Source organism: Thermobia domestica, chromosome 8, assembly GCF_964235325.1.
Source record: "Thermobia domestica chromosome 8, izTheDome1.hap1.1, whole genome shotgun sequence".
Classification (NCBI taxonomy): domain Eukaryota; kingdom Metazoa; phylum Arthropoda; class Insecta; order Zygentoma; family Lepismatidae; genus Thermobia; species Thermobia domestica.
The window spans coordinates 271879816-271906949 of NC_137461.1; the positions used below are offsets into that span (position 1 = coordinate 271879816).

Here is a 27134-nt window from a genome sequence, read left to right on the forward strand (position 1 = left end):
CAAACGAAACTGCGATATATACATTAATGGATTGCTAAAAAAAAGTGGGGGGCAACTGCCCCTAATCGCCGCCCATGTGTACGACTATGATGAATTCAGCCCTTATTTTTTTTATTTTTTTTTTTTTTTTGAAAATTGGTAGTAATTCAAATTAAGTGCAACAGGTCAGCCACTGACCCAGTGTGACCGTGTTTAGCTCGACCTGACCATCACTGCTTATAGTTCTGGTTGTACAAGAGTTTGTTACGTAGGAAATATTGTTGAGAAAAGTAACAATAGCCTCGTGTAAGTTAAAGAATAAATAAGGTTTTTCAATAAATAGAAATTTCATGTTTAACAGTTATATTAGCATTGAAATAAGGAAGAAATTGTCTCAAACCTTTGTATGGGTCTATTAAAATATAGGCGTGAAAGATAGAAGAAAAACTAGAAGATAATAGACTTGAGGCGGCTGAAATATGGCTATGGAAATTTACGAAGATCAGAAATGTCAAGCAACAATAGGGTGCTGAACGAAATAAGGAGAAAATAGAAAAGCTGGGCAAGAAAGCAAGAATACGGCCTAGAGTTCATTGCGTACCAGTCTTCGAAAAATTTTATCAACGGTAACGTAACGCAAAAAAAAAAAAGAAAAGAAAGAAAGAAATAAAGAAAAGAAAAGAAAGCATTTAAAAAACGACCCGCTCGGGAGAGTAATACTCCCGGAAGTACGTTTTTTCGCGCGCTAGTCTAGCCAGCTGTTTTACGCGCTATCCTAGTCAGTTGTTTTAAGTTGGTCACAAAATCTATATCATTTAGTACAAGGGGAACAAAACGAGCCTTATATCATGGAGTAAAAGGGCAACAAAACGAGCTCTGCGGTGCTTCTAACCCGTTCCTACTACTACTACTACTTATCTGAACAAAAGTAAGTAAATCACATGTTTGAGTATTATTTTCGTATTATTTTAATTTAAAAAGTGTTATAAAAATGTTAAAAAAGGTTAAAAAACTTTCCTCGGGCTGGGTTTGAACTCACGCCAAAAGAGATTTTCGCTACTAGCATATAGCCCACTCGGCCACGATGACCGACAACAACAAAAGTCTGAATTCTGCTATTTGAATGCAACGTGGAAAGACATAGATAACGCCAAACCAAGTGTGTTTTCTGTTCCTACTTCCGGGAGCATTACTCTCCACAGCTAGTCCTTTTAAAACTGCTAATCCCATTATTTACTTTGACACAAACTGTTACTGAAAGAGAAATCTCATAGGATCGTTCAGAACACAGAAAATGACATGCGATCTTATGCCATACACGTTGAGACTTTGACTTCAGGACAACTCGTAAGAGATTTTCTAGGATCTATCCTTTAGTTAGAGGGGCTTGAGAAATATGTTTATGTGGATTTTAAGATTTTGGATGTAGACGGCACTCTGAGAGGAAAATTAATAAACTTTCTTTAATAACAGAGCCATCTAACGGATAACTCGTGAACTATATGTGTAAATAAGTTATGGTTTACTGTTAATTCAGGATTTCAGGTTTCTAATTTTAAAAAATCAGTGAAATATTCAAAATGTCGAAATCAAAAAACGGGAAAGTGGCCACAGGGTTTACAGTAATGGCATTTATTTTCGTAATCATTGCTTTTACAACGCCATACTGGTTAGAAACTGATGGAAAACTGGAGAAACCGAAATTTATTCGGTTAGGTAAGTTTCGAGGTGTGGCAAGTAGTAAAGAAAGCTAATTCAGAGAATTTGTCGCTGTCTTTGAATAAGTCAGAGGTATTATAATTATTTTTCTGGTTTTGTTTTGTTACTGAATAATTTCAAATAGTTTTATAGTAAGTATACGACGAAGAGTCATCTAATTCGGATAGTGCCTTGTACTAGGGATGGTTAATATATTACGATTTGCTTGTAGTATGGACGGTATAATGGGCATTTATACCGAAGTTGTTAGTCCACCAGGTTTTCGAAAAAAAAATAGCTGCGAAAATTTAAAAAAAAATCAACTTTTAGGACCGCAGCGTTGGATAGAGTAGAGGGTAAGAGTGCAGTTTATGCAGATCATTCACAGGAATCGATACAATAGCTAGCGATACGAGCAACTACACTCTATTAATTTTAATAAAATAGGTCCAAACTTCCCTAACTCTAAGCTAACCCGACCCTACCCTACTTATTCCTACCTTGCGTCATGTCAACAAACGTGACAAAATAACTTGTTCTGCATAAAGTGCATTCTTGCCGTGTAATTTTTCCTTTTTGCGTAAGAATACCAACTGGAGCGCTTCTGTACACCTGCAGCCATGTTCAGAATATAAATGCTCATTAATTTTCCACAATTAAACCATGCGGTAATCTTGCGCGAAGTAGTTCCCTCCGCTTGCCAAATTAGTCCATGTTTTTAATCGCTTACAAAGAAAAATAAACACAGTTTCCACTCTCCTTACCTATCAAGCACAGAAACGAGCAAATTATCCACTTCATCTTGGTAAATTTTCAAAATTTTGCTCGAAACGGTCGACCAACTTTAGAACTCAACTCATATAATGTACCGCGTTTTCTATTGCTGTAGGAAAAATAAGGGTAAGTTTCACAGCGGTCTATACAATAATCGAAAAAATTGTGGGTTGTTAGGGTAGGGTATAGTAGGATAGATTTAAAGCTTAACCTCCAATCTGATATTAAAAGGGTAAACTTTACAATACACGCTCCATCTGAGCATCGGTAAGTAGGGCCGCTTTAGAAGATACAGTAGAGTAGGGTATGGTAGAGTGGAATAAGATAGGAATAAGTAGGGTAGGGATAGGAACGGGCTTGCTTAACGTTAGGAAAGTTTTGATCCATTTTCATAAAATTAAAAGAGTGTAATTTCTCGTTTGTGAGTGAGTATACCAGCTGGAATGGGCATTGTAAAATTTATCCTATTAAAGTGCCTGGGTAGGGCAGTTGAGCATTTCTAGTGTTGGATCTAAATGTTCCGCATGTTTACAATAGATCCTCATAATCTTAAGACTAAATGCGTTAAGAAATGGGACAAAATTGGGCGCTGTTTAATGTTGAAACAACGTTTCTATTGTCGACCATTATCCCTCATAACTATAAAGAAATGGGACTAAGACTAAAATCGTTGGGCACGAGGCAAATCTTTCTTTTAGGGAATTCATTCATTTTTGATTCGTTCAATGAATCCAATTCCAATCCAACTAATTCCTCGCAACAGTTTCTTTAATGCTCCGACGAACCAGTTCCTCCGAAACGGAGTTGGGTTAGAAATCATTTTAGTTTCTGCTGTCTCTTTTTCACTAATTATTGTAAGTGTTGTTTTTGAAATAACGAAAAATTTATTGCTATCTTAATTTGCACTCATAGAATAGTCTTTAATCAATCGATATTTCAAATATACAATGTTCAAAATAATAAACAAAAATACTACACAAGGAACCACCATATTCGCGAACTCAGCAAGTTACAGAAGAAAAAAAAAACTTAAAACTAACCATTGTGTCGGAATTGTTTTTATAGCAAAAGCAACTAAAAATAGGCTACATGAATTTTTATTCACTTGGGGGTCGGGGGGGGAGGGGCGAGCCTCCTTCACCTCCGTAAACACAACCACTATTCTATGTAAAAATTAAACAATATATTAAGAAAAAACATACCTAAAAAATTATATAGATGAATGTAATTTAGCTTTATACCTCATAAATATTAAATAATTCTCATTAGCGCTGGCATTACTACAAGATTTTCTTTTCCATAAATAATAAGCAAACTGCAAAATCATGCATTCAGAACCATATGTCTAACTTAAATTTCGTTTCAAGTGACACCACAAATTTTCAGTCTTGCGTATATGCTCCACTATCCGGATCAACGAAATTACACGAATGATTAACAGTTAAATGAGTCCACTTACTATCATCCAAACCAGAGTAACCTCTCCAGCAATCGGTAATAACAACTAAACAATTTCATTATCCGGACACTCTCTAAGAAAAATATCGCCTGTTTCTCGGCAAATTCCACCAACCACCCAAATTGCTTTTTTCTTCTTTCTTTTTTTCTTTCTTAACCGTCCAACATTATATTTTCTACAACCGTTTTTCATCAACTTCAACAGTTAACCCTGGTCCCCCAATTAGACCTACGGAATGACATATAACAGCTTCCAAACATACTTCTCTGCAGTAGGTCAGCCGATCACAAACAAGATTTTGAACGTAACTGCGTCGTAAAGGAGCACTCACTAATAATGTTCTCGTATTTCGTAATACCACTAACAAACATATAACGAATCAACAGTATTTGTCGTACTTCCAGCCTTAAATTGCTCAAAAAAGTCACGCTTCTCACAGAAACTTGCTTCAAATACGATGAACACCTTCTATTATAACAAATATATATTTTCAGTCATTCTCCGCGAAAGGTAGAAAATAACTTATATTCTTTCTCACATGAAATATAACTCTTACTGAAATTGAGTTTACCGACACTAAAGCAAAAATTGAATTAATTCTCCACTGTGTTGCAAACTTCACTTGACAAATTAAACAGGTTTAAATTAGAGACAAATTCTTAAGAAAATAACTGATCAAACCTAACACTCGCCACTAAAGACATCAAAAATCTCAAACAGCATTTAAACACGCGCTATATTTTACTACCATAACACACCACCCGACGAACGATTACTGCAACGTGTGAGCAACCAACAAACACCACGGGATCTCTCTATTCTCTGGCTACACAAGAGTCACTCTGACATAGCGACTGGAACTGATTCGTTCAAAAATACCGGAACAAATTGAACAAAAAGAATCGAAGAACTGAATCGAAAGGATCGAAATAATGAGTCAATTGCCTAAAGGAAAGATTTGCCCCTAAGACCAAAAGCATTGGGAGCGATTTAATGTTTAAGTGACGTTTCTATTATCAACCATTATCCTTCATAACTATGAAGAAATGGGACTAAGACCAAAAACATTGGGTGTGTGACGTTTCTGTTATCGACCATCATTCCTACTATATTTGGTAGTGTAATATGAAGAAATGGGACTAAAACTAAAAGCATTGGGCGCCGTTTAATCTTCTTCAACTGCTTCACTCAGTACCTATTTATTTAGGTAGCGTAGCGTTCAATACTTTTACTCTTAGTGCCAGTTCTTCACTTTGGGATCAAGACTAAAAGCATTGGGCACCATATAATGTTCATATAAGCCACTTCACTAAGGGTAGTTTTATCTAAGTTATATTCATTCACTATTAAACCTGTTTTTAGTGTCAGTTGTGTGATCGCCAAGAGTAAGCGGGGGGGGGGGGGGGAAGCTATAGAGTTTAGTAATTTACTGAGAAAACAAAAATTAGGAATTACATTTCTGGGCACTAACGGCATCTATGGCCTTTTAAGCCTGTCACGTATGAAGGATGACATACCTCGGTGAACACACTACCTGGGAAGTGGGGAAGAAAGGAAGCGACCTAGAATCTTAGGCGAGGACGTTAGGAAGAGCGCCCAATGGTTTTAGTCTTCTTTGATCATTTTACGCCACACACACACACACACACAAAAAAAAAAAAAAAACCTTCTTAGTATGTTTTATATGTATCTCTGCTGCCAAAAGTGTGTGAATTAAATAGTTCGATGAGATGATTGAAGGTGGAGGATGGGATGATTGAATCGCATTTACCCAAGGGGCACTAGTCTCGAAGAGGTTGAGAGCTGCTGTATAAATCACTGAGTTTAACGTTTTCACGAAGGATAACGATTACATAAAGACACGAAAAAGCACTTGATGCATGGTATATTAACATTATTGTATAAAATGTGCCCTATGGTACAGGGCGCAAAATTTCCGGTCGCCATTGGCGACTAAAAATTTAGAGCTGCCGACCAATGTTCAGTAGGAATGGTTTGTGCATAAACTCATAGGGCTGCGCAGTTTCTGTGTCGCACGAAAATAATTGTCACTGAGTGAGAGAAAACACGGAATGTGAAGTCTTTCTTTGTCAAACCACAGGCCGTTGGGAAGGGGAGGGGGACATCTCATAATTTGTAGGTGAGAGGTACTGGCGACCATCATTTTTGGATTGACGAGTGCGTCTGACTTCGAAATTTTGCGCCCTGCTATAGCATCTATTAGTAATGATAATGCACATATAGTTCTGTTTCTACGTTGAATTTATCCTTGGATATATATGTTACTTTTTACTTTGGAATTCATAGTTTTTTAATATATTTCAGGCTTATGGGAAGTATGCTTAAACGAATTTAAGGACCCTAAGCTGTGGTATGATACAGTGTTCACAGGATGCATGTGGATATTTGAAGAAGAATACATGATTATTCACGATTTATTATTACCAGGTGTGTTAACTTGAAAATATTTTTTGATTCTCTATTTGGTATTTAATAGCTGATTTATCTCTATCTTAGTATATAAAAACTAACTAGCACAATTTTCATAATTTTAATCAATCTGAGTATAAATTTTGGTATTGAGTAATAACATAGCCAACAGTTAAAGTGAAACGACCTCTTTGACGAAAATTATTTTCCGTGCATTTCGTTTTTACATAACATTCTAATATGCATCAGGATCCAGCCGTCACTTTTACTTGGACTTTCTAATTTTGGTGCTTAGTTCGTTATTGTGTTACATGATACAGGTGTTCGTTGATACATGAATACTGTTATCCATTCCCAATAGCATTGTGGTACAGTCTATGTGATCTAAGTGAGAGACATTAAAAGTGGCATTGGTCCGATAGTGGACTGTGTAACGTAGTAGTTGGCGCGCTGGCACGATAAGCATGAGAATTTGATTTCATTATCGACTGTTCTTCATCCTGGTAGCTTTCCCTTTTCTACATCCCCTTGTACGTCATCCTACTTGTCACAAACGAACTTTCCTCCCCATCTTGTTAGGTGGACAGCTTTCATAGGAGAGGTTAATACATTTCCTTACGTCTGACCGAGCGAACGTCTATTCGGAATCTCTAATTATCATTATTTCTTGTTCCAAATGGGTTTAAAGGTTTCATTCATAGTTAGTTACAATATTAAAAATCTTTGTTTGCCAAAGGGGTGTATTGTGACATTTGAAAAAGCTGCAATATTTCGTTGACTTTATTCCTGTCAACTTTGATGAGCATGTTGTTACTTCGGAATTATGTCTTGAACTGCTTATTCGATCAGGGTGTCTATCGGTCATGAAAGTCACGAAATTTAGCTTTTGAGTCACGATTTCTTTATATGTGCAAATTAATTAGAGACTGGAAAATTTTGTTTTATAAAAGGTCAAAATTCACCGACAAAAATGTCTATGGTCGGCCTGAGACGCTACCGTGTTGGAAGCAAAGCACGCTTCTATCGCATGCATGAAAATTCGGCCTAATTCATACCCAAATTCGTTCTTGAGGTTGTTCTTCAGCTGGCATCACTGAGCAGTGGCGATGCAAATGGCATCGCATCGCCGAAACCATCTACGCATCTAACCAGTTTATTCAACTGTGAAAAGACCCAAGCTTTTATGGCTTTAGGGAACAAGCTTTGAAAGTAGAGATAAGGGTAAGTGCTAAAGAATATAAGTACTGTTATTAGTTTTTGAATGGGATGAAATTTTATGTTTGGTAAAGAAAGAGTCACGAAAACGTCACGCATGGGAACTAGAGGAACATAACTCCAAAAATGCGGGTTTCGTGTTCTTCATGTTTGGACAATTTTGAGTGCCCCATTTGGTGTAAATGGAACGTAACGCCATATATTCTCCTTGTTGATCATCTATTGTAATGTAGCTCAATTACCATCTTATTAAAAATACATGTTTCGCAGAGAGCTCCTTCGTGGCTAAGCGGTTAGCGTACGCGCCTTTGGCGGGGAGACCCGGATTCGATTCCCGGCGGGAGCTCATGTGGTTCGAATTCCACGTTAATCAGTAGGTCCCGTCTCATATAGCCTCGCTGCTGAAAGGGACGTTAAGTTCAAAATCAACTGAACTCAGCATCTTTCTCACAAAATGTTTTTGTTCTCTCGCCTGTAAACCTACGAAAATGGAGTTACGTTCCTCTGGTTTTCATGCGACGATATGATGCTTGGTAGTAAACTAAAAATATGTTATCCATTTTTTGTCAATGAAAAGGATTCCTAGAACTGAACTTCCTAGAAATGGATTCATAATTCAGCGTTGAATGTAATTATGAAATATCTTCCTACGTAAGCATTTAGTCCGAGTCCTTTTGGCTACCCGAAAGTCATAAAAAGATGTTTATGCGGATATAAAATATCGCATCCACACCGGTATCCGCAACAACTCTGCATCGGCAGGTATTAAGGTAATATATATGTGGAGCTTATTTCTATACAAAGATGGCAACGTGATATGTATATTTTTAGAGAAGTGCAAATTACAAGCTTTTGAATTAAATTTAAAATACTTTCACTTCAGTGATGAAAACGAAATATGTGCTGCTGAACAGGGAATTTTTAAACCGTTATCAACTTCTGTCAACTTACAGATTTCAATATGACCCAACTACCAGAGCGAAAGACCAGAAAATCATCAAAATGTGACATGCGCTTAGCCATTCTCGTACAGATTTATTCTGTAACAATTATAATTTTAATAAAATCCATGCAGACACAACTTCTACGTATGTAAGTTCTTTTCAAACGCAGATTTGTCCAGTTGATAATACCGTATTTGTGAAATAATTTGAGGTCACATGGGTCAGCTATCAGCCAACTGGACGAGGGAAATTTTTTTCTTGTTCTACCGTTATTTCAGTGCGACTCAACCTGTTTGAAATTGATAGCTGGGAAAGTAAGGATGCTGACTGACATCATATCCCTGAGTGCCGAAGTCTACAAAATATGGAACCGTTACTTCCACACATAGGTCGTGAGCGAACTCCCTCGTGACTATATGGTTAGCAGGAGACCCGGGCTCGTTTCTCGATGGAAGCTGATGCCACACTAAGTTGTAGGTCTGTCTCATTGCTGAATAGGACGATAAATTCCAAATCAACCAAAACTAGCAGTTCTTAGGCCATCATGGGTTGTCCTGAAGTCAGGGGGGGAAAGAGTGGGACCTTTACTTTACTCAGGAGGCATAAGCGTCTTTGTTCACAACGTAAAGATAAAACGAAAAAACAGATCCTTGAGAAAAAAAGAATAAGCCACCTCAAACTCACATTAGCATTTTAAAAACAGAAAAAATCAGCGAAAGATAATTAATGGCGTATGTTTTGCCTGAAACTGTATTAAACATACAGTAGTATAAGAAGCTGATAATTAATAATGTTTCGGAGCTCCTTCGTGGCTAAGCGGTAAGTGTATGCTCCTGTGGCATGGGATACAGGTTCGATTCTCGGCGGGAGCTCATGTAGTTCGGATTCCACGTTAATCAGTAGGTCTCTTCTCATATAGCCTCGCTGCTGAAAGGGACGTTAAACTCAAAATCAACTCAATTGATAATGTTTTGAACAGGGTTGGCTGATTTAAATCAAGGTGGCTTTAAAAAAAGCTGGTTTAAACCACACACACACACAAAAAAAAAAAAAAAAAAAAAAAAGACGAAAAATGTTCGTAAAAGTATAAGTATTCGTAAAATCTTCATGAACATACATTTGTGGGTTATCGCGTGTCACTCCCGAATATTATTCGTATTATATTTACATCTAAATCCCTCATTCATTACTCCAAGAGATTATACTACTAAAGAAACTTTTTTTAAAAAAAAAATAAGTTTGTGAATGTTTCTTTTGTGATTTTTTATAGTTTGCTATTATTGTTATGCAATTGCAGTCAAAGAAAAGTTCTAAATATTGTTTCGTTTTAATAATGTTTACTATTGGTAAAATACATCGAAATGCCGTACTTTTTTGGGGGGGTCATACAAACCGCACAAGAGGCATTTATTAAAATCAAAACTATCTTTGGTATCTATTTATGTATAAATGGGTCAGAGCTAAAGTGGACTCAGATAATTCGTATCTTTATTCACTTCAAATTAAGTCGTATTTCTTTAACTTGGACAAATAAAAGTCGTGGTGAACTAACTTGGACTAAATTAGTTCTTTTCTACTCTGCAGTATGTAATTCTGTATAATGGTTTCATTTGTGCAACATGTTTATTTTTTGTCCTGAAATGACTCTCGACAATTATATTAAGAAGTATGTAAAGATCAGTATAACGTATTTTTATCCGGAGTCCTTCGTGAGTTAGTCAACAGACGTGTCGCGTTTGTGGCCAATTAGTCCCGGTTTCGAGTTGAAATGGAGGACAGTTTCTCTCGGATGTAAGCAGAGAAGCGGTTTGGATTCCGCCTTAAGCTCATGTGACCCCTTCCAGTGTAATTCGGTTGTTGCGTAATAACACCACGGCGAAACAAACTTTTTCTGTCCATATGTGATATAAATACATAGAGCAAATTATTCAAACAAACAAAGAAAAAAAGGGTTTAAACCAAAAATCCGGGTTTTTTGGTTTTTCAATAAAAAACATGGTTTTTGCCAACCCTGGTTTTGAAGAATGATTACAAAAATTCTTCGTTTTATAAACATTCGCAATTTTATCCGCCAACGTGAAAGAAAATAAAAAATAATATCTGTAAAAAGCTGTATTGATCGGGATATCCACAGTAATAAGATGATGGGGCTAACGGCTCTCTAAACTTAGTGAATTTTCGATTTCTACAGAAGGTTGTTCGCTGTGTATCCGACTATTTTCGATTCGGTGCTTCCACCTGGTGTATCATGTTAGGACTATGGGTTTACTGGCGGGAGCAGTGTTGTGTTTGACCTTGTAGGTGCGTGAGTGTTGTCAAATGACGCTGAAAATCATTGGTATTGAAAGGGTTTATGTAATGGCTCTTTTCCATGCTAAGTTTTCGTACGTACACATTGTGAAATAGTGTCGGGAGAATGGGTTAACACTCGGGTTGACGACTGCGAAAGCTATTGTGGCCCGTTACACACAACAGGCTCCCCTTGCTCAACATTCAACCACGAAAACCACCAGGAGAAGGGCTACAAGCAAAGTGACACCCTTAGTGCTAAAAGGGATCTGTCGATTGGCGTGCCAAGGAAATCCCCCAACGCAAGGTGAGATGGACCAGATTCCATCTCGCACCGTCAGCTGTGAACAAAACAATTCACAAGCGCCTCAGGTTGAGGTATGTGCGGAAGGTCCGCGTACATCACCTGCTACTGCTTCACATTGCCGAACGTATGACGAGCTGCAGGAAACTGTATTAAAAGTACCTGACGGGTTCCAAATGGAAGAAAGTTGTCACAATGGGATTAATCATATGTTCATGTCACTGCTGGTGATCACATTCGGGCGATCACATACCGTGACATTGATGGCAAGGGAGCAGCAACTTTGTTCGTCGGTGCAGGGAGAGTTTCCCTCGTGGCTTTATGGTTGTTATGGATTCGGATATAAGGGTAAGTTGCTGATACGTAAGATCAGGCCTGCCCATGAATTGGCTCCCGGAGCCGAAGCGTGAGCGACAACGAGCGGAGATAAGAACAGGTGAGCAAAGGTGTTGGTAGCTCCGCCCCTTCCACTGCATCCGATAAGTGTTGCCAACCACACATGATGGTAAAAAGCCTACGGCCAAGCCTGGTCACAAATTCGCACGATATTGAAGCATTGAGCAGACGCAAGCGTGAAATGTGCAGGTGTGCTCTCCCCCTCCCCATTTCGAAAGCAGTGACGCGAAAACACTGCAGGAAATAAAATTGGTACGTTTTTTGATCGAGGAAGACGCATGATAGAGGTTACAGTTAGCGTTGAAGTAGCTAACAAATGAAGAAGAAAGAAAGAAACTAATATTAAACATGTCAGCTTACAGACGTAAAAACGACTGCAAAAATCGGAAACGAATTGTTTCAGGCCTTTTTTAGCTTGCTTACACAATTCGTGACATTGTATTACATTAGCACTCGGTCTGTAACTTGTCACTCGCTTCACGTTTGCTAAGTTGTGAACGCCTTTCGTTGCTAGATTGATAGCAGAACGACGGGAGGTTGAAAATAATAATAATAATAATAATAATAATAATAATAATAATAATAATAATAATAATAATAATAATAATAATAATAATACGTATTATTATTATTATTATTATTATTATTATTATTATTATTATTATTATTATTATTATTATTATTATTATTATTATTCGTATTCGGACCAAAGACGGATGAAAATGGGGATTGGAGGAAATTCATAACGAGGAATTGCATAGTTTATACCGCTCACTTAACATTGTTAGGGTCATTAAGTGTAGAAGGCTCAGGTGGCCATTCCGTGTAGCCAGAATGGAAGAAATTAGAAACTCTTTCATAATTTTAACTGAAAACCCAATTGGAAGAAGACCACTAGGAAGACCTAGACGTAGATGGGAAGACAATATTAAGATGGATCTTGCAGAAATAAGAGTACAGAGTAGAAACTGGATCCAGTTGGCTAAGGACAGAAGTTAGTGGAAATACGTTGTAAACGCCGCATTGAACCTTCGGGTTCCATAGACCATAGAGTTAGTTAGATATTATTTGGTCTAGGAATTAATTCGTGCGGTTGGTACGCACACATTGAAGCTGTAGTACAAACACAAAATACATAAATACCTTAAGAAAAATATTGTCCATCGCTAGCCACCACTTTCGCCCATCTGTCAGGCAATGTACGGATTCCGTGGCGAAAGAAGTCCTCATCCTTGGAAGCGATCCAGTCAGAGACCCATGTTTCGATATCTTCTGAAGAAGTAAACCGCTGTCCAATCAAATCGTTGTTCATGCAATCGAACAAGTAGTAGTCCGAAGGAGCAACGTCTGGTGAATACGGCGGGTGGGGTAAAACTTCCCATCCGACATTTTCTAAATAGGTTTTGACCGGTTTTGCGACATGTGGGCGAGCGTTATCATGTTGAACAATAAGTTTATCATGTCTGTTCTCCCATTCTGGTCGTGTTCTGGCCAGAGCTTGCTTCAAACGCATTAATTGTCGTCGATAACGTTCTCCATTCATAGTTTCACCCGGTTGCAGCAGCTCATAGTACACCACACCTTTCATATCCCACCATATGCACAGCATAACCTTTGCACAGTGAATATCTCGTTTTGGTTGTGATGGACCTGGTTCACCTGGTTTCACCCAGGCCTTTTTTCGTTTAGGGTTCTCGTAATGGATCCACTTCTCATCACCCGTAATAATTCGATGCAGAAACCCCTTTCTGCTCTGTCGTTGAAGCAGCAATTCGCAAATGGTTTTTCGTCTTTCAACGTCTCTGTCTTTCAATTCATGTGGAACCCAATGTGACATCTTTTGAATCATTCCCATGGCTTTCAAGCGTTTGGAGACTGTTGTTTGATTAACGCCTAATGCTGCTGCAAGTTGTTCCTGCGTTTGACACGAATCCTGCTCGAGCAATGCTGTCAATTCTTCGTCTTGAAATTTTTTTGGCTGTCCAGCTCGCTCTTGGTCTGCCAAGCCGAAATCACCACTTCTAAACCGTGCAAACCACTTCTGACACGTTCGCTCAGCTAGAGCATGGTCACCATACACTTCCACCAAAATACGATGACTTTCAGTCGCACTTTTCTGCATGTTAAAGTAATGCAGCAGGACACCCCGCAAAAACACTTTATCAGGCACAAATTGCGCCATGTTCACTTAACTACAAACTGGTGTTGTTGACGCTTTAATCCACTGCCCTATACTACGAACGATACGCGATGACAGGGGTTTGCAACACATGTGTGGATACACGGAACTGTGGGACGCTCCGTTCGTTGCGCCATCTCTTGTCCACCCGCACGAATTAATTCCTAGACCAAATATTATCTAAAAGAAATGTTCAAATGTTGTTAAGAGACAATTACACAGAAGAACTGAGTTCCGACCAAACACTAATTTGCCGGAAGGAAATTCCAGTGCAGTCCAGCCCACTTTAAGCGTTATCCGTGCAATCCACGTTTCATGTTCAAGACATTGGGAATAATTATTCGTATCATTCAGTTGGAACGTTCCCTTCCAAGTTTACGCTGTTACAGTAGGCCTACAACATCGTGACTTTCAAAACCAGTCAGTAACTATCGAAGAAAGACAAGCGTGTAGCTTCAGTCGTTGATATGATTTAACATTCTTTTTCACTTTTAACAAGCTACCGGCAAGCAACCAGCCAGGGACAATATATTTTTCCTTATTAAAAAAAAAAAAAAACTAATGGTACCCACTAATGGTCACTCTTAAAAATGGAAAATCTCTTCGGCTCTCTTAATATTTTGTTTGATTCTTTGCGATCAAATTAACATTAAAAGTGGAAAAAATGAAATGAAATCTTTGGGTTTTACGTCCCACGGTTATACCGGTTAGGCTAAAGGAGATGGTGATGATGAGTAATGAATGAAATGATAGAATGAAGAAAGTGGGAGGAAATGGGAGAACCCCGAGAAAACCCACGCACACGGTGTTTGTCCACCGCAAAGTTCACTTGGCGGGGGCTGGGATCGAACCCGGGACCCCAAGCACCAGATATGAACGTTCTACCACTGAGCCACCGCGGCCCCACTTTAAAAGTGGAGTAAGAAATACTATTCTTCCTATTGATAGTGTAATAGTGGCTTCTAATCTCCACAACCAACCCCTTGCTAAGCCTATTCGTACACACATACATGCATAAGCTAATTTTCTGGAGATAATACTTAGATAATTACAAACAAGTGCTACAGTATTTTTTTTTCGTATCAACAGATTATCTCTTTTCCTATAAAGCGAAACAACATACCCACACTCGGATTAAGAACTTGATAATATATATATATATATATTGAAAACTGTTTTTCCATTGGGCAAACTGGCAAATTTTTATAAATGTAAGCGATGGTTTGGTTCCACCACATCCTTCTTTAACAAAAGGAAAGTAAAAAGAAGAAAAGGAACGTACATAGTTTATCATTTGATTGCTGTTACCAGTTTGTGTTGTCTATAGTTAACGGTTACCACATTGTAAAAAACACTATACACTAAATGGCAATCAGTTACCATACATACTTTTTTTTTTATTTGGTAAGCTAGTGATTACCGCCAAGGTTGACAACACTTCCGTTCCTCTAAGGACAAAACCCGAAGATTCACGAAGCACGAACAACGGTATTTGCTCGTAGAATGCTCGTGAGCGTTCACGAGGAGAGTTTCCACTATCTGCTCGCCGTGGCCAGGGCTGCGTAAGATGGATAAAAACGTGAAGGTGAATGCAATATGCTTCCAAGAATCCATTCTGATACCTATCTATCGAAGAGACATTCCACAATTGTATGGAATGGATGCGAACCAGGTGATGATTCATAAGGCTTCGAGTTATACTGGCAGAACATTACTATGTTTTTTACCAGGAAATATCAGAGGAATTAGAAATTTCCTGTCATTCCGTTTGAAGACATTACTATGTAAAGCCCAGCTACCAATCCAATGAATTTTTACGTATTTGGACTGTTGTAATGTCGTCTTCAGCATCGCCACCCGCACACTTTGCATAGTCTATGGAAAGCTTGGAGGAAGGAGTGGGACAGAATTCCCATACCTGTCCTGCGCCTAACCTTGCTGCAATGGAAATTGCGATGCTGTGGGACAGTCCACAATGCTGGGGTTTTAATAGAATATGATCGATGGTGGTGCGCGGTATCTCTTAAGGTGAGTAGCCGTCAAAAATGAATATAAAGCGAACAACCTTCTGTTCAAGTTTTTTTTTTAAGGGGGAGGGGGTCATCTGACCCATCTTAGTTTCTCTGATGGCATCATTCTCTTCGCAATCAACATAGAACTGTAAGATATGATAGAAAAGCAAGGAAGTCGAGTAGAAAATGCAGAATTAGGGAAAGGAACACCTACCTATATCTGGGACAGAAAATATTCATTAAATTTATTTTGTTTAATGTTCCACGCTTATCCTCTGATGATAAAGGGGACGGTGATGATGGTAATACAAAATGTGGTGAAGAACGTGAGAGAAATAGGTGAACCTCGAAGAATTCCACACACCCTGTGTTTGTCCACCACAAAGCTCACTTCGCGCGAACTGGTATCGAATTAGGGTCCACGATAACGTTGTTTCATTGTCGCACTGTAACCTCGTAAACATTAAAGAAATAACAGATGTACTGGAGACAAAATACATGTAACTTTGTATCCGATGGGAAGAAGACTTTTCCTTTGTTGCTTTGTGGAAATTTTTACAGTGTAATCAATTACGTTGTTAGGCTATTAACATATATAGGGATGCTTTCACCCAGTCGTTGAAAAGGTGAAACATCACATATTTTTTTAAAAAAATGCGATGTTTAGGGAAAAATACACCTCAGAAACGAAGTTTGCAACACATGTGTTATTAACCTAGCAGCCGGGTTGATGACTAACGAAGTTGCCGGAGAACAACGAGGTCTTTCAGAAAAGTCTTCTAATCAGATACAAGATAAGATATTTGTATCTTCAGTATTAAACATGTATGCTATAGCTACCATCAGCAAGGAACAGACGTGTAAATTTAGAATGGAGTATATTGTAAAACAAGAGCTTTATATTAAAAAGTCAAATCCCAGCGTTCTAATGCGTAAAATTTTCAATAAATATATTCTACTTTGTTTTGACATATGGATCAATTTTAAATTTTATTTACAAATACATATTATAATTTGTTAAATGTACTCTTTTATTTACTGTATTTAATATTTAGTATACTTTTAATTGTACTGGTTCGATCAAACTAATTATGAGTTCCCAATATCACACTGAAATGAAAAAAAAAAGGAACATTGAAATCAAAATTAAATTAAAGAATATATTAGAGACGCACGAAATAAAAATTTAACCGTTTCAGGTCTCCCAAGACGTCTTAATTTATCTGGACACAATATTGCAAGGGTTAACAGTGTTTACGTAGATCGTCGTCTTACGTTGAAATAAATGTGCATGAGTATCTTTTCATCGGTACAAAGAACCTAAGTTTAAATCTGGATAGAGAAAGCTTGGATAGGCAATGGGTTTTTATCTCTTATATATAAAAGTAGTCGTCCTGACCGACTGACCAACCCCCAGGCCAAAACACATAAACTAGGAACTTGAAATTTGAACAGGATTTGTCACATAAGGTACCACCAAGGAAGGATTTTTGGAAATTTGGCAGGATAGGAGGAGATGAGGTGGCAATTGTTATTATAAAATGTACCTATCTCCAAATCTCGGAAAGGTAAAGACATAAAATTTTGTATATGGACTTCCCATTTACAATAATTAGATACGTGTTTCAGTTGTTTGATATTTCCTCTACTGGGGAAGATAAAAGGGTGAGGTTACAATTTTTACAATAGGATGTCCATATCTGGAAATTCTTTTAAGGTTAGAGTCATGAAATTTGGTATTAACTCTTTTCATTTAAAATAATTACGGACGTGTTTCAGAGTTTTTTGATATTTCTCAAGGAAGAAAAAAGGATGGGAATTGCAGTTGTTAAAATAAGATACACATTTCTCGAAACCCCTTAAGGTTAGAGACAACGTTTATTATTGACAACATTCGCAGTAGTGCGGGAAGTCAGGATATACGAGTACTATCGCCTGCTGCAAATTGACAAGATGGGGCAACTGCTTTTGGAGAAGCAGAAATCCCACTCAGAGTCATGCAGCTTGTTATTTGAAAAACACTATAGAACGTCCTAGAGCCTGTACGACTGCTCTTGTGAGTGTGTGACATGGGAAAGGATGTATGTAGAAAAGTAACATGGTAATAAATGTTTTTGCCATCGTTAAGTATTCTATTTCGAGGTTGTCCGGAACTTATTGAGGCACTGTATACATTATGCTACATTAATTAGCTTTTTTGCTAGGCGGCATTGTGCATTATTTATTGACCGTACCTTGTATTACGAATATATGGATTATATACTGCATACTATATATATATATAGATAGATAGATAGATATATATACTGTAATTTTATCCTCCAAGTAATTTCTTAATACGCATACTGATTGTACTAAAAGTAACGTAACAAGAATGTTCAACATTATTATATATTAAATACTGAAAACGTTAGAACCCACGAATCATGATGGTTTATGAATTTCGCGAGGAAAAGTTTGCAATGGTTATGTGGTGTGGATATCTTCGGACGTTAGTTTCCGTTCGAAATTTGCTTGTAATTGCTGAATCAATTGGAGGGCTTCATTGTCATAGGGATTACGTACGAACTTCTTTAACTGTGTTAAATTCATATGAACAGAGAATAATTTCTGTCCATTATTTAAATATATATATATATATATTTGGGGAGAAAGAAGACTGTCCGTGAAAGGAAGGGTTCTATGCTGTAATGATTCATATATTTTTGCCGGAACATAAAACCTGTCTATATTATGGAGGTGTCCGTTAAAGGAGGTTATACTGTATGTAGTGTATTTTGACAAATTCATATGTCACTTCCGTGGTGCATAAATTAGATTACTATTGTCATTATAATAGAAGCTATGTTATAAATGCTTAAAAAATGAAGACCCATTTTAATATATGATTTTTTTTCAGGTTTTTTCGTAGCAACTCAGTTTTTCTTTACGTTATGTTTCACTTTATTGTTAATTGGAATCTTCATGGTAGCTATTTATTTCTGCATGAGCAGCGAACACCCTTGGTTCATTTCTTTACTAATAATCACAGGAGCAGACCATCTTCTGGCAGGTAAGTTTGATATGTTTTAAAGACTCGTAAGTAGTCAGTATATACGTAAAGATCTCTTGCCCACAGCTGGTGCTATATTTTGTTTTCCCTATAATATGTAATCAACACTAGATTCCATTTTTCCATCAATATAAGAGGTTTGCAAACATGTATGGTAACAAATTTGCGAGAATTAAACATAGTAATAAATTTACAGACACCTTCAGCAACGCGGAAGTTTTTATTTATTTATTTATTTATTTATTATTTCACAACGGAAACAAAAAGATTATTCCGCAGCTTCCAGAAAAATGTTGAGAAATGGCATCATAGACAAACGAATATATAATGAATTAATTGTGGTGAAATATAACATAAAGGTGAAAAAGCTTACAAGTGTGTTTGCTAAACGTTTTATATAAAAAGAGAGCAAGTGGTTGGAACCAGGGTGGAAAAAATCGTGATTTTTTTAAAAATCATTTTTGATTTTTTTGATTTAAATCAAATCTTTCTCCTTGTATAATATAAATCGCGAACTGAAGAAAGACATTAGGAATTAGTGTTGATTGTTAATTATGCCATTTAAGTGAAAGTATTGGGGTTCAGTTTTGAATTAATCCCCAATCGTTAACCTATTTCAATCCCAAACAATGTTTTTTAAGCATTAAGGAAAAAGTACAGCAACGTTTATGAACATGACACTCTTTTTCACAAAAGTTACTGATATTTGGCAAGGGCATATTTTTAAAGAGTCGGAACTAGCTTCCGGCACGAAATACATATAAAATACATAAATTTTGCCTAAAGTTATAAAATCTATATATAAAAGAAAAGTGTGGGAGAGGGGATCGAACCCATTAAATACGTCCTTATTATCTGGGAATAAACGAACAGACGCGCACACAAAAGAATTTTCGTATTAAATGTGGATGATGATTTCTCTGTTGGAATAGCTAACGATTTAAAAATTCTATGTTACAAAGAGAAGAAAGCAGGATTTCCCGTTGGATTTTCCCTTATCATCGTCTGTATGAAACACTCGTTTTCATAGTGTGCTGTACATACATTTGAGTCTCGTTGTATTATGATTATTATCTTCCATAATCGAAATAACAGAACAGAATGGAATTTTACCCATTTTCACTTTAAATTAATTTATTTCGGAATTTGATTTAAATCAACGATTTTTATTTTAAAAAATCAGGTTATTTAAATCAATCCACCTTGGTTGGAACAGGGGAACGTCGAATCACGAAAGAATATAGTACACACAAGTAAAATGAGTAATAAAACCCTTATCATGTAACATTAAAGAAACTGCTCCTTCGCTAACTACTTTGCCATATAGGTGGGAAGGGTTAAGAAATTATAAAGAATAGAAAAACATTTACAAAGCTCCAATTGGGCGCCTTGTAGTAATCCAAGGCCAAGTAGCAATGTTTCCAGGTTGAAAGTGGAAAGGAATATAAAACAAATGGGACAGGTTGTTCAGTAGGAGTACAGAGGAGAGAAAGAAATAATGAAGATCTAAAATTTTATGTATACTTAATGTAAAATAATAGTAAAACCAGAGTGCAAAATTTCAAAGTCAGACGCACTCGCCAATCCAGAAATGATGGTTGCCAGTATCTCTCACGTGCAAATTAGATCATCTTCTCCTTTTCCCGGCTTTTGGTTTGAATATATATATATATATATATATATATATATATATATATATAATATATATATATCAGGGCATAAAATTTCAAACCAGACAATTAGATTCAGAATAATCAATTCTAAATTGGACAATTCATATACATGTTACAAAATATCTTACCTAAGACTTCATGTTTGTGTAACGTTCTCTCTCTGCACTGAAGTACTAGTTGTCGATTGCAGTTTTCAGATCAAAGTAAGATAAGTCAGACTCAATGACAATTATTTTTGTACGAAACAGAAACTGCGCAGCGGTGTGAGTTTAAGCAGAAACCATTCCTACTGAACACTCTTCGCCAGCTTAAAATTTCTAGTCGCCATTGGCGACCTGGCGACCGGAAATTTTGCACCCTGGTAAAATGGAGTAAACAAGTAGAAAAAAAGGAAAAAGAATAAATAAAAATTAAAAATGTTAAAAAAAATAAATTAGAAAGTAACAAAAATGAGTATGGTAATAATGATGTTGCTAGATTAAATTGCGCTAATGTCATTCTTCTCACAACATAATGTCATTGGATGATTGTTTTTATGGTCGTTACAGCCTGTGGTAGTAAGTTTTTCACGAAAGTTCTTGATTATCTCGTGCATGCCTACTTTTCACTGTACGTCGCCTTTGTACAGCAACCAGTAAATATTACGTCACGTAGCGTACTGCAGTTTACTCTGTACCGTCAAGCGGTTGGGCATCTTACTGAAAAAAAATGAGAAAACATTATCACCTTGTGACATTTGAATGTAAGCGTGGAATCATTGTTTTACATGTAATATTGTTTACATATTGTCTTACACGTAATTTTTTCTTTCTCCACAGCACTATCGGGAACAATTGCAGTGATTATTTTTGGCGCGAGAGGTGATGGTAGGGACTGGATGCCTAATTGGGAGCATAACAACCATTCGTGGTCATACGCGTTAGCAGTGTTCGGTGCTTTATTTCTTTTCTTTTCTGGAACCCTTTTCGTAGTGGAAGGCAAAGTTCGTTACAAGAAAAAGAAACATTTTGAAGCTGCACAGGCTGCATATCATTTGGAACAAGTGAGATCATAAATAAGAACAGTTTCCTTGTTAATAAACTGAAGTATTTTTTTAATTATTATTATTATTACCATTCCAACGTTTGTTTTATACTTGTGCTATAAACATTTTATAAAATGTTAATTTGTAGCTATATATTCCGTCCATTTTAGGTATTATTACATACTCAAGATCTGTAAAATGACGTTCGCAATGAACTATTGGTCAGAGTGCCTTAAGAATGTATTATATAATTCATGTGTATATATTTGATAAGGTAGACATGTTTTTTGTATCTTTGTATTGAAATATTGGTATTGTTGACACTTATCATGTGTGTGTGTGTAACCTGCGATCAAAAGTTCTTTCTGGATAACGAAAACATACGTCTACAATACACTAGGACACATCTGCTTTTCTCGGCTACCCTGTCGACAGAATAGCTTTGATCCTAATTAAACACGAAGTTCATATCTTGGAACATCTTTTAACAGAATTTAAGAATTGTGATAATTCTTAGCATATCTAATTTTGTATTCGTCAATGTAATTGCAGATTACACGATCATAAATTGTTACTTGTATTATCTAGCACTGGGGAAAGAAAACAACGTATTCTGAAAACGATTAATTCACTGTATATCAGGATGTCTGATAGATCTCATTACAGCAAGAGGAATTCTTATCAACCCGTGGAGTATTTTTTTTATTTTTTTTTAATTATTATTCTGTGTGTGTGTATTACGGGAACAAGACTAGTGTCGCTGTCCTTTTATATAATGACAAATACTCCTTGTTAAAGTGTAAAATTCCAGTGATTTTTATTTCCTTTATTAGATAATGTATTGCTCTATAAAACGGTGAGGGGGCCAGGGGCAATGCAGAATCCTACGTTAGATCTTGGAACCAATTTTCGAAGAAGTTTTGAGAGATAGGAAAGAACTTTTGACCTGACTACATGAGTTATTGGTATGATTGTTCTTAGATGAAAACTAAGTTCGAAGTATTGTATATGATATTGTTAAAAGGAACCGACGATTGTTATGCCTTATTCTTTGAGAGTTACATTAAGTATATATATATATATATATATATATATATATATATATTTATGTCGTACAAAGTATGTTTCAAAATATTTTACGCACAGGTGTGAGTATAAACATTTTTATAGGAAAATTGACATAAAAAAAATAAAGCATCTTGTACACAGATACTTTTGGAAAAACATTGAGTGAGTTCAAAGGTTAATAGAATCGTGCTTATAGGTGTGATCTAGACTTTTCACCCGAAGGAAGAAAAATTCACTTCATTATTTTTGCACTATTATATTTTGTATTAAGTTTTTTTCCGTTTAGTCTAATATAAAAGTCAGCTCATCAGAATCTATAGTTTTCTTCAGAACTGCTTGTACGACTGCAGACCACTTGAGAAGGGAAGCTTAGGTGTATGAAGGCTCTTACCTATGGTCGCTATTATTTTTTTTTATTTTTGTGAATACTCAGTAACAACTAATATGACATTTTTGAGAAGTGGATGGTTTGATACTTATAAAGTAGTATTACATAGCGTAATAATTTTTGGATTAATTTGCTTGATGGCTTTCTTAAATCATTATTTCGATTAAAAAGCACAATAAATGTTGCAGCAGACAGGCAATATAATACAGTCTACAAAGGGGTTGGCCAAACGAGTTTGAAGGTCATATCAATGTTGCCGCTTCGTTGATAATGACACTAGATTGGAGGAACGCGGTGTCTCAGTGGCGTAGCGCTTACATCTGGTGCGTGAAATTCCTGGCTTGATTCCAGCTCTCGCCAGGTGGGCTTTGTGGTGGACAACACCGTGTGCGTAGAATTTCTTGGGGTACTCCTACTTTTCATTCCACCATTTAGTTCATTACCATCATCACCGTCTCCCATAGTCTTAGCGTGGGATGTTAAATACAAAAGGGTTTATTTTGTATTCGACAAAAGCACACTGAACTAGCGTGATAACTTTCTGACGCAAACAAAACGAAAATGATTAGTTGGTTGGATTGTGGTTTAGTAACCCTTTCAGCACCGGGGATATACCAGACATGGACGTACAGCTTAACGTGGAATCTTAACCATTTGAACTTCCACTGGAAAAACGAAAATGATGTTGAATATGGTGCCACAGACCTTTATGCGGCTTATTTCAATATATCTTTTTTTCTCTTAATTCTGCATTTGTCTTGTGCATCCTGATTCTTCATCGATATACAGAATGACACCAATAAACACACATATACAGTCAAAAACTCATTGTAAACAAAGGTGTGCTGCAGATCTCTTTGCAGTTAGCCATTATTTCTTAATTTTGTATAACCTGTTATTCTGTTGTGTAATGAGTTATGCATTTTTGTGTAGGTACTTATGTTAATACATTTTAAAGAGACCCAAGAAATGTACAGTCAGCGACAAAAACTCTTTTCATTTGTTGAAATTAGCTTCGGGAATAACTTCAGAATGAAAGATAATTTGACTACAGTTTTCAGTAAATGAAAACGAATGTAATTTTCTGTACGTTCCAACGATACCGCCGCTATTCCCACAACAAATTTTATCAAATGGAAAGAACTTTTGTCGCTGACTGTACATTATTTATATGAAGCATATTAAGAATTAGTATTTATTCACCTATATTGTACAGCATTATATAAATAATAGACAAGCTATGATTAATGTGATTTTTCATAATATCCATTAGTTGGGTTAAAATTAAAAGAAAATGCACTGTTTTTGATGAGTGGAAATTCAATAAAACAGAAGAATATACTAAATTCTTATTTGAAAAGTATATTATGAGTGAATTGGTTTAGTTTGGTATTTCTTAAAAAGGTAAAAAAAAAAAAAAAAAAAAAATTCTGTTATTTTCAGCTTTTAAAAATAAGTTAAAATTTCTACATATCGAGATATATATATTTTTTCAGACGTAATTAATAGTAGATCAATAAAATAATATGTGTGTTGGTTTAATTTTCTTTCGATATCATTTTTAAATCAATCTAACGATATAAATAAGTTTTTATTTTGCAGTTTGTGAAAGATTTTTTTAAAAAAAATCATAATGTGAGATCTATTAATACATTCATGGTCATGTGTATCACAGGTAATATACACATGACGTATTCCGTCCAGCCTTGTGTCAATTCTGATACACATAAAAGGTTTTTGTTATCGCCACAGGTAGACGATTTGATACACAAACACGTATATTAAGCCTGATTTACTTGTAGTCTGGGCTCGGGTGAAACATGCTGCAGCAGTACTTTTCGCATGAGGTGAATACTTTGTTTTTATTAAGTAAAATTTCTATGAAATTTTTTTCAGCTTATGACTGTTCTAAATATCAGCTTAGCCCTGGAGGTAAAATTTACAATAAAATTAAAAAAGAAAAAAGGTCTACCGATGAATGTGTTTAACTTGACTCCAAAGAAAAATTTTCGTTTCAAATAAAACTAGGAGTATCATAAAGTCGTATTTATAATTCTAATCGTGTATAATACAGTGAAAGCTCTAAATAATGGATACCGGTGGGTCGTTAACGAGAGTTGTCCGTTACAAAGAGGTTACACGACTTTAGATTATCACAATTCATATACTAATTGTATGCAGTATACAGTAAATATACTAAAGCGAGGGACACAGTCGATGCTATGGGGACTACGCAAATTAAACTTGAGGCTGTGATGCGATGTTACCGTATGGCTAAGCATACGCACTACAGATCTGACAGCACCGCATTACAGCGTTTAAAGCCAACTCGTAGCGGCACCTTCAAACATCATAAACGCTGCCTCTTAGAATAGTTATAAATTTAAATATGGGCCAATGTCCAAATACTGTACTCAGTATTTAAATACTGTGGCAATCAGGAGAAAAACCCATTCTGTAACGAAACAACAGTGTCGCTGGAGATGTGTTTGTATGGACGTGTGCTACAAAATATAATGTTTGTCTGATAACTTTCTTCTCAAGTGCAAGTCGTATCTGTATAAAAGTCTCTCAACTCGTTTACAGATCGTATTAAAAGTAAAAGTAACCTACTAAGAAGATGCATCATTATTATTAAATACTGTAAATGTAGACATGGGCCGCGGTGGCTCAGTAGTAGAGCGTTACCTCTGGTGCATGAGGTCCCTAGTTCGATCTCGCGCCAAGTGAACTTTGTGGTGGGCAAATACCGTGTGTGGGGATTTTCTCTGATTCTCTCGTTTCTTTCCACTTTCTTTATTCCACCATTTCATTCATTTATCATCATCGCCGTCTCCTTTAGCCTAGCCGGCATAACCGTGGAACGTAAAACTTAAAAAGATTTTATTTTCATTTCATTGTAAATGTAGACAGAACTAACCAATCAAGACGTTGAGGAAAAGTCTGCATAGTTGTTTGCTATGTAACCTGTAGACACTAGTTTCTGATCAAAGTTTGCTTGTACCTGCTGTCAGTTGAGCGGATCAGAGATTCCCTTTCAATTGCAGAAGGAATTTTCTGTGCTAAATACGTACGAGCGTAAAATAATTCCTGTCCGTTACGAGGAAGTTACTAAATTGTTGGGGGTAGAAGAATACCTGTTCATGTTGATAATACATATATTTTTTCCAGGATAATAATAGGTATCCGTGTTATGCAGGTGTCCGTTTAGTGAGGTTTCACTGTACATTATTATAACATTTGTTAGGATTAAATACCTGATTAGTTAGAAAAAAAAAAAGATTTTCACACCAAGAAATTTCTCATTTTCTTTTTATCGTCTAAATTCGTAATATTTCTACAGATCTATTAAATAAAAAACAAGTAAGCAATAATAAAAGTTTGCTTTTCCCACCTTATCAATCTCATTCAGTTGAAGAGCACCTGACGCTGCAGGAGAAGACAGTTCATTATTTAGTTTCTGCCTTAACACAACGAATAAGTAAAATCAATTCAACTATATTTTGAAATTATTCTCAAGTAGTAAAAATTTTTAAGGGTTTTTCGTGTAATTCATTTTGAATATCTGTAAGGTACTACTGTACCTACTACATGATAAACGTTCACTGCTTAACACAACTATTTTGTTAGTCTTGGTATTAGATTTCTGTGGAAGTCGATCATGTAAAGTAAAAGTGTTATTGTGTTTGTTTTTAGTTTATATATATATATATATATATATATATATATATATATATATATATATACAGGATGGTCCAAAAGTAGGTATACATTCCCGTACTGATCAGCTCGCTGTATTTCATAATTTCGTATTGTTATCCATCAGTTTCTTTTTTTATTTGTTCTTAAAGCCTTTTTACGTATACCATAAGCTCGGAACAGCAAAAGAAAATAAACCCATAAACTAGAATGTTATACTTGATCAATGCAGGGATGTATACCCACATTTGGGCCACTCTGATATATATATATATATATATATATATATATATATATATATATATATATATATATATATATATATATATATATATATAGCGAGAGAGAAAGTATATAAAATAACTTTACTGACGTTTGATGAATCCGTGACTTGACTACATCTTGTGTATAACGCATTTTATTAATTATGAGTATAGTAGTTTGAGTACTATAGTGTGAATGGATTTTCATTCAGTTATCACACCATTTGTTTTATTATAGTAGAGTCTCTAAAACTCGGCACTCGATAACCCGGCCACACGCTCGGAAGG

The 27134-nt window shown here is 36.1% G+C and overlaps 1 protein-coding gene across 1 annotated transcript; it reads left to right on the forward strand.

Annotated features, from left to right (window-relative positions):
- The first annotated feature begins 1460 nt into the window (after positions 1-1460).
- kune (claudin) lies at positions 1461-27134 on the forward strand. Its single transcript, XM_081769812.1, has 4 exons — positions 1461-1695; positions 6236-6358; positions 18579-18731; positions 21223-27134. The coding sequence occupies exons 1-4, from the start codon at positions 1560-1562 to the stop codon at positions 21456-21458; spliced, it is 648 nt and encodes a 215-aa protein (XP_081625938.1). The 5' UTR covers positions 1461-1559; the 3' UTR covers positions 21459-27134.

What these genes read in the sequence shown, in the direction of transcription:
- kune (XM_081769812.1), top strand. Translation starts at nt 1,560, where the DNA reads ATGTCGAAATCAAAAAACGGGAAAGTGGCCACAGGGTTTACAGTAATG. An exon ending in ACCGAAATTTATTCGGTTAG is followed by an intron (nt 1,696 to 6,235) that starts GTAAGTTTCGAG and finishes AATATATTTCAG; the next exon opens with GCTTATGGGAAGTATGCTTA. An exon ending in TCACGATTTATTATTACCAG is followed by an intron (nt 6,359 to 18,578) that starts GTGTGTTAACTT and finishes ATTTTTTTTCAG; the next exon opens with GTTTTTTCGTAGCAACTCAG.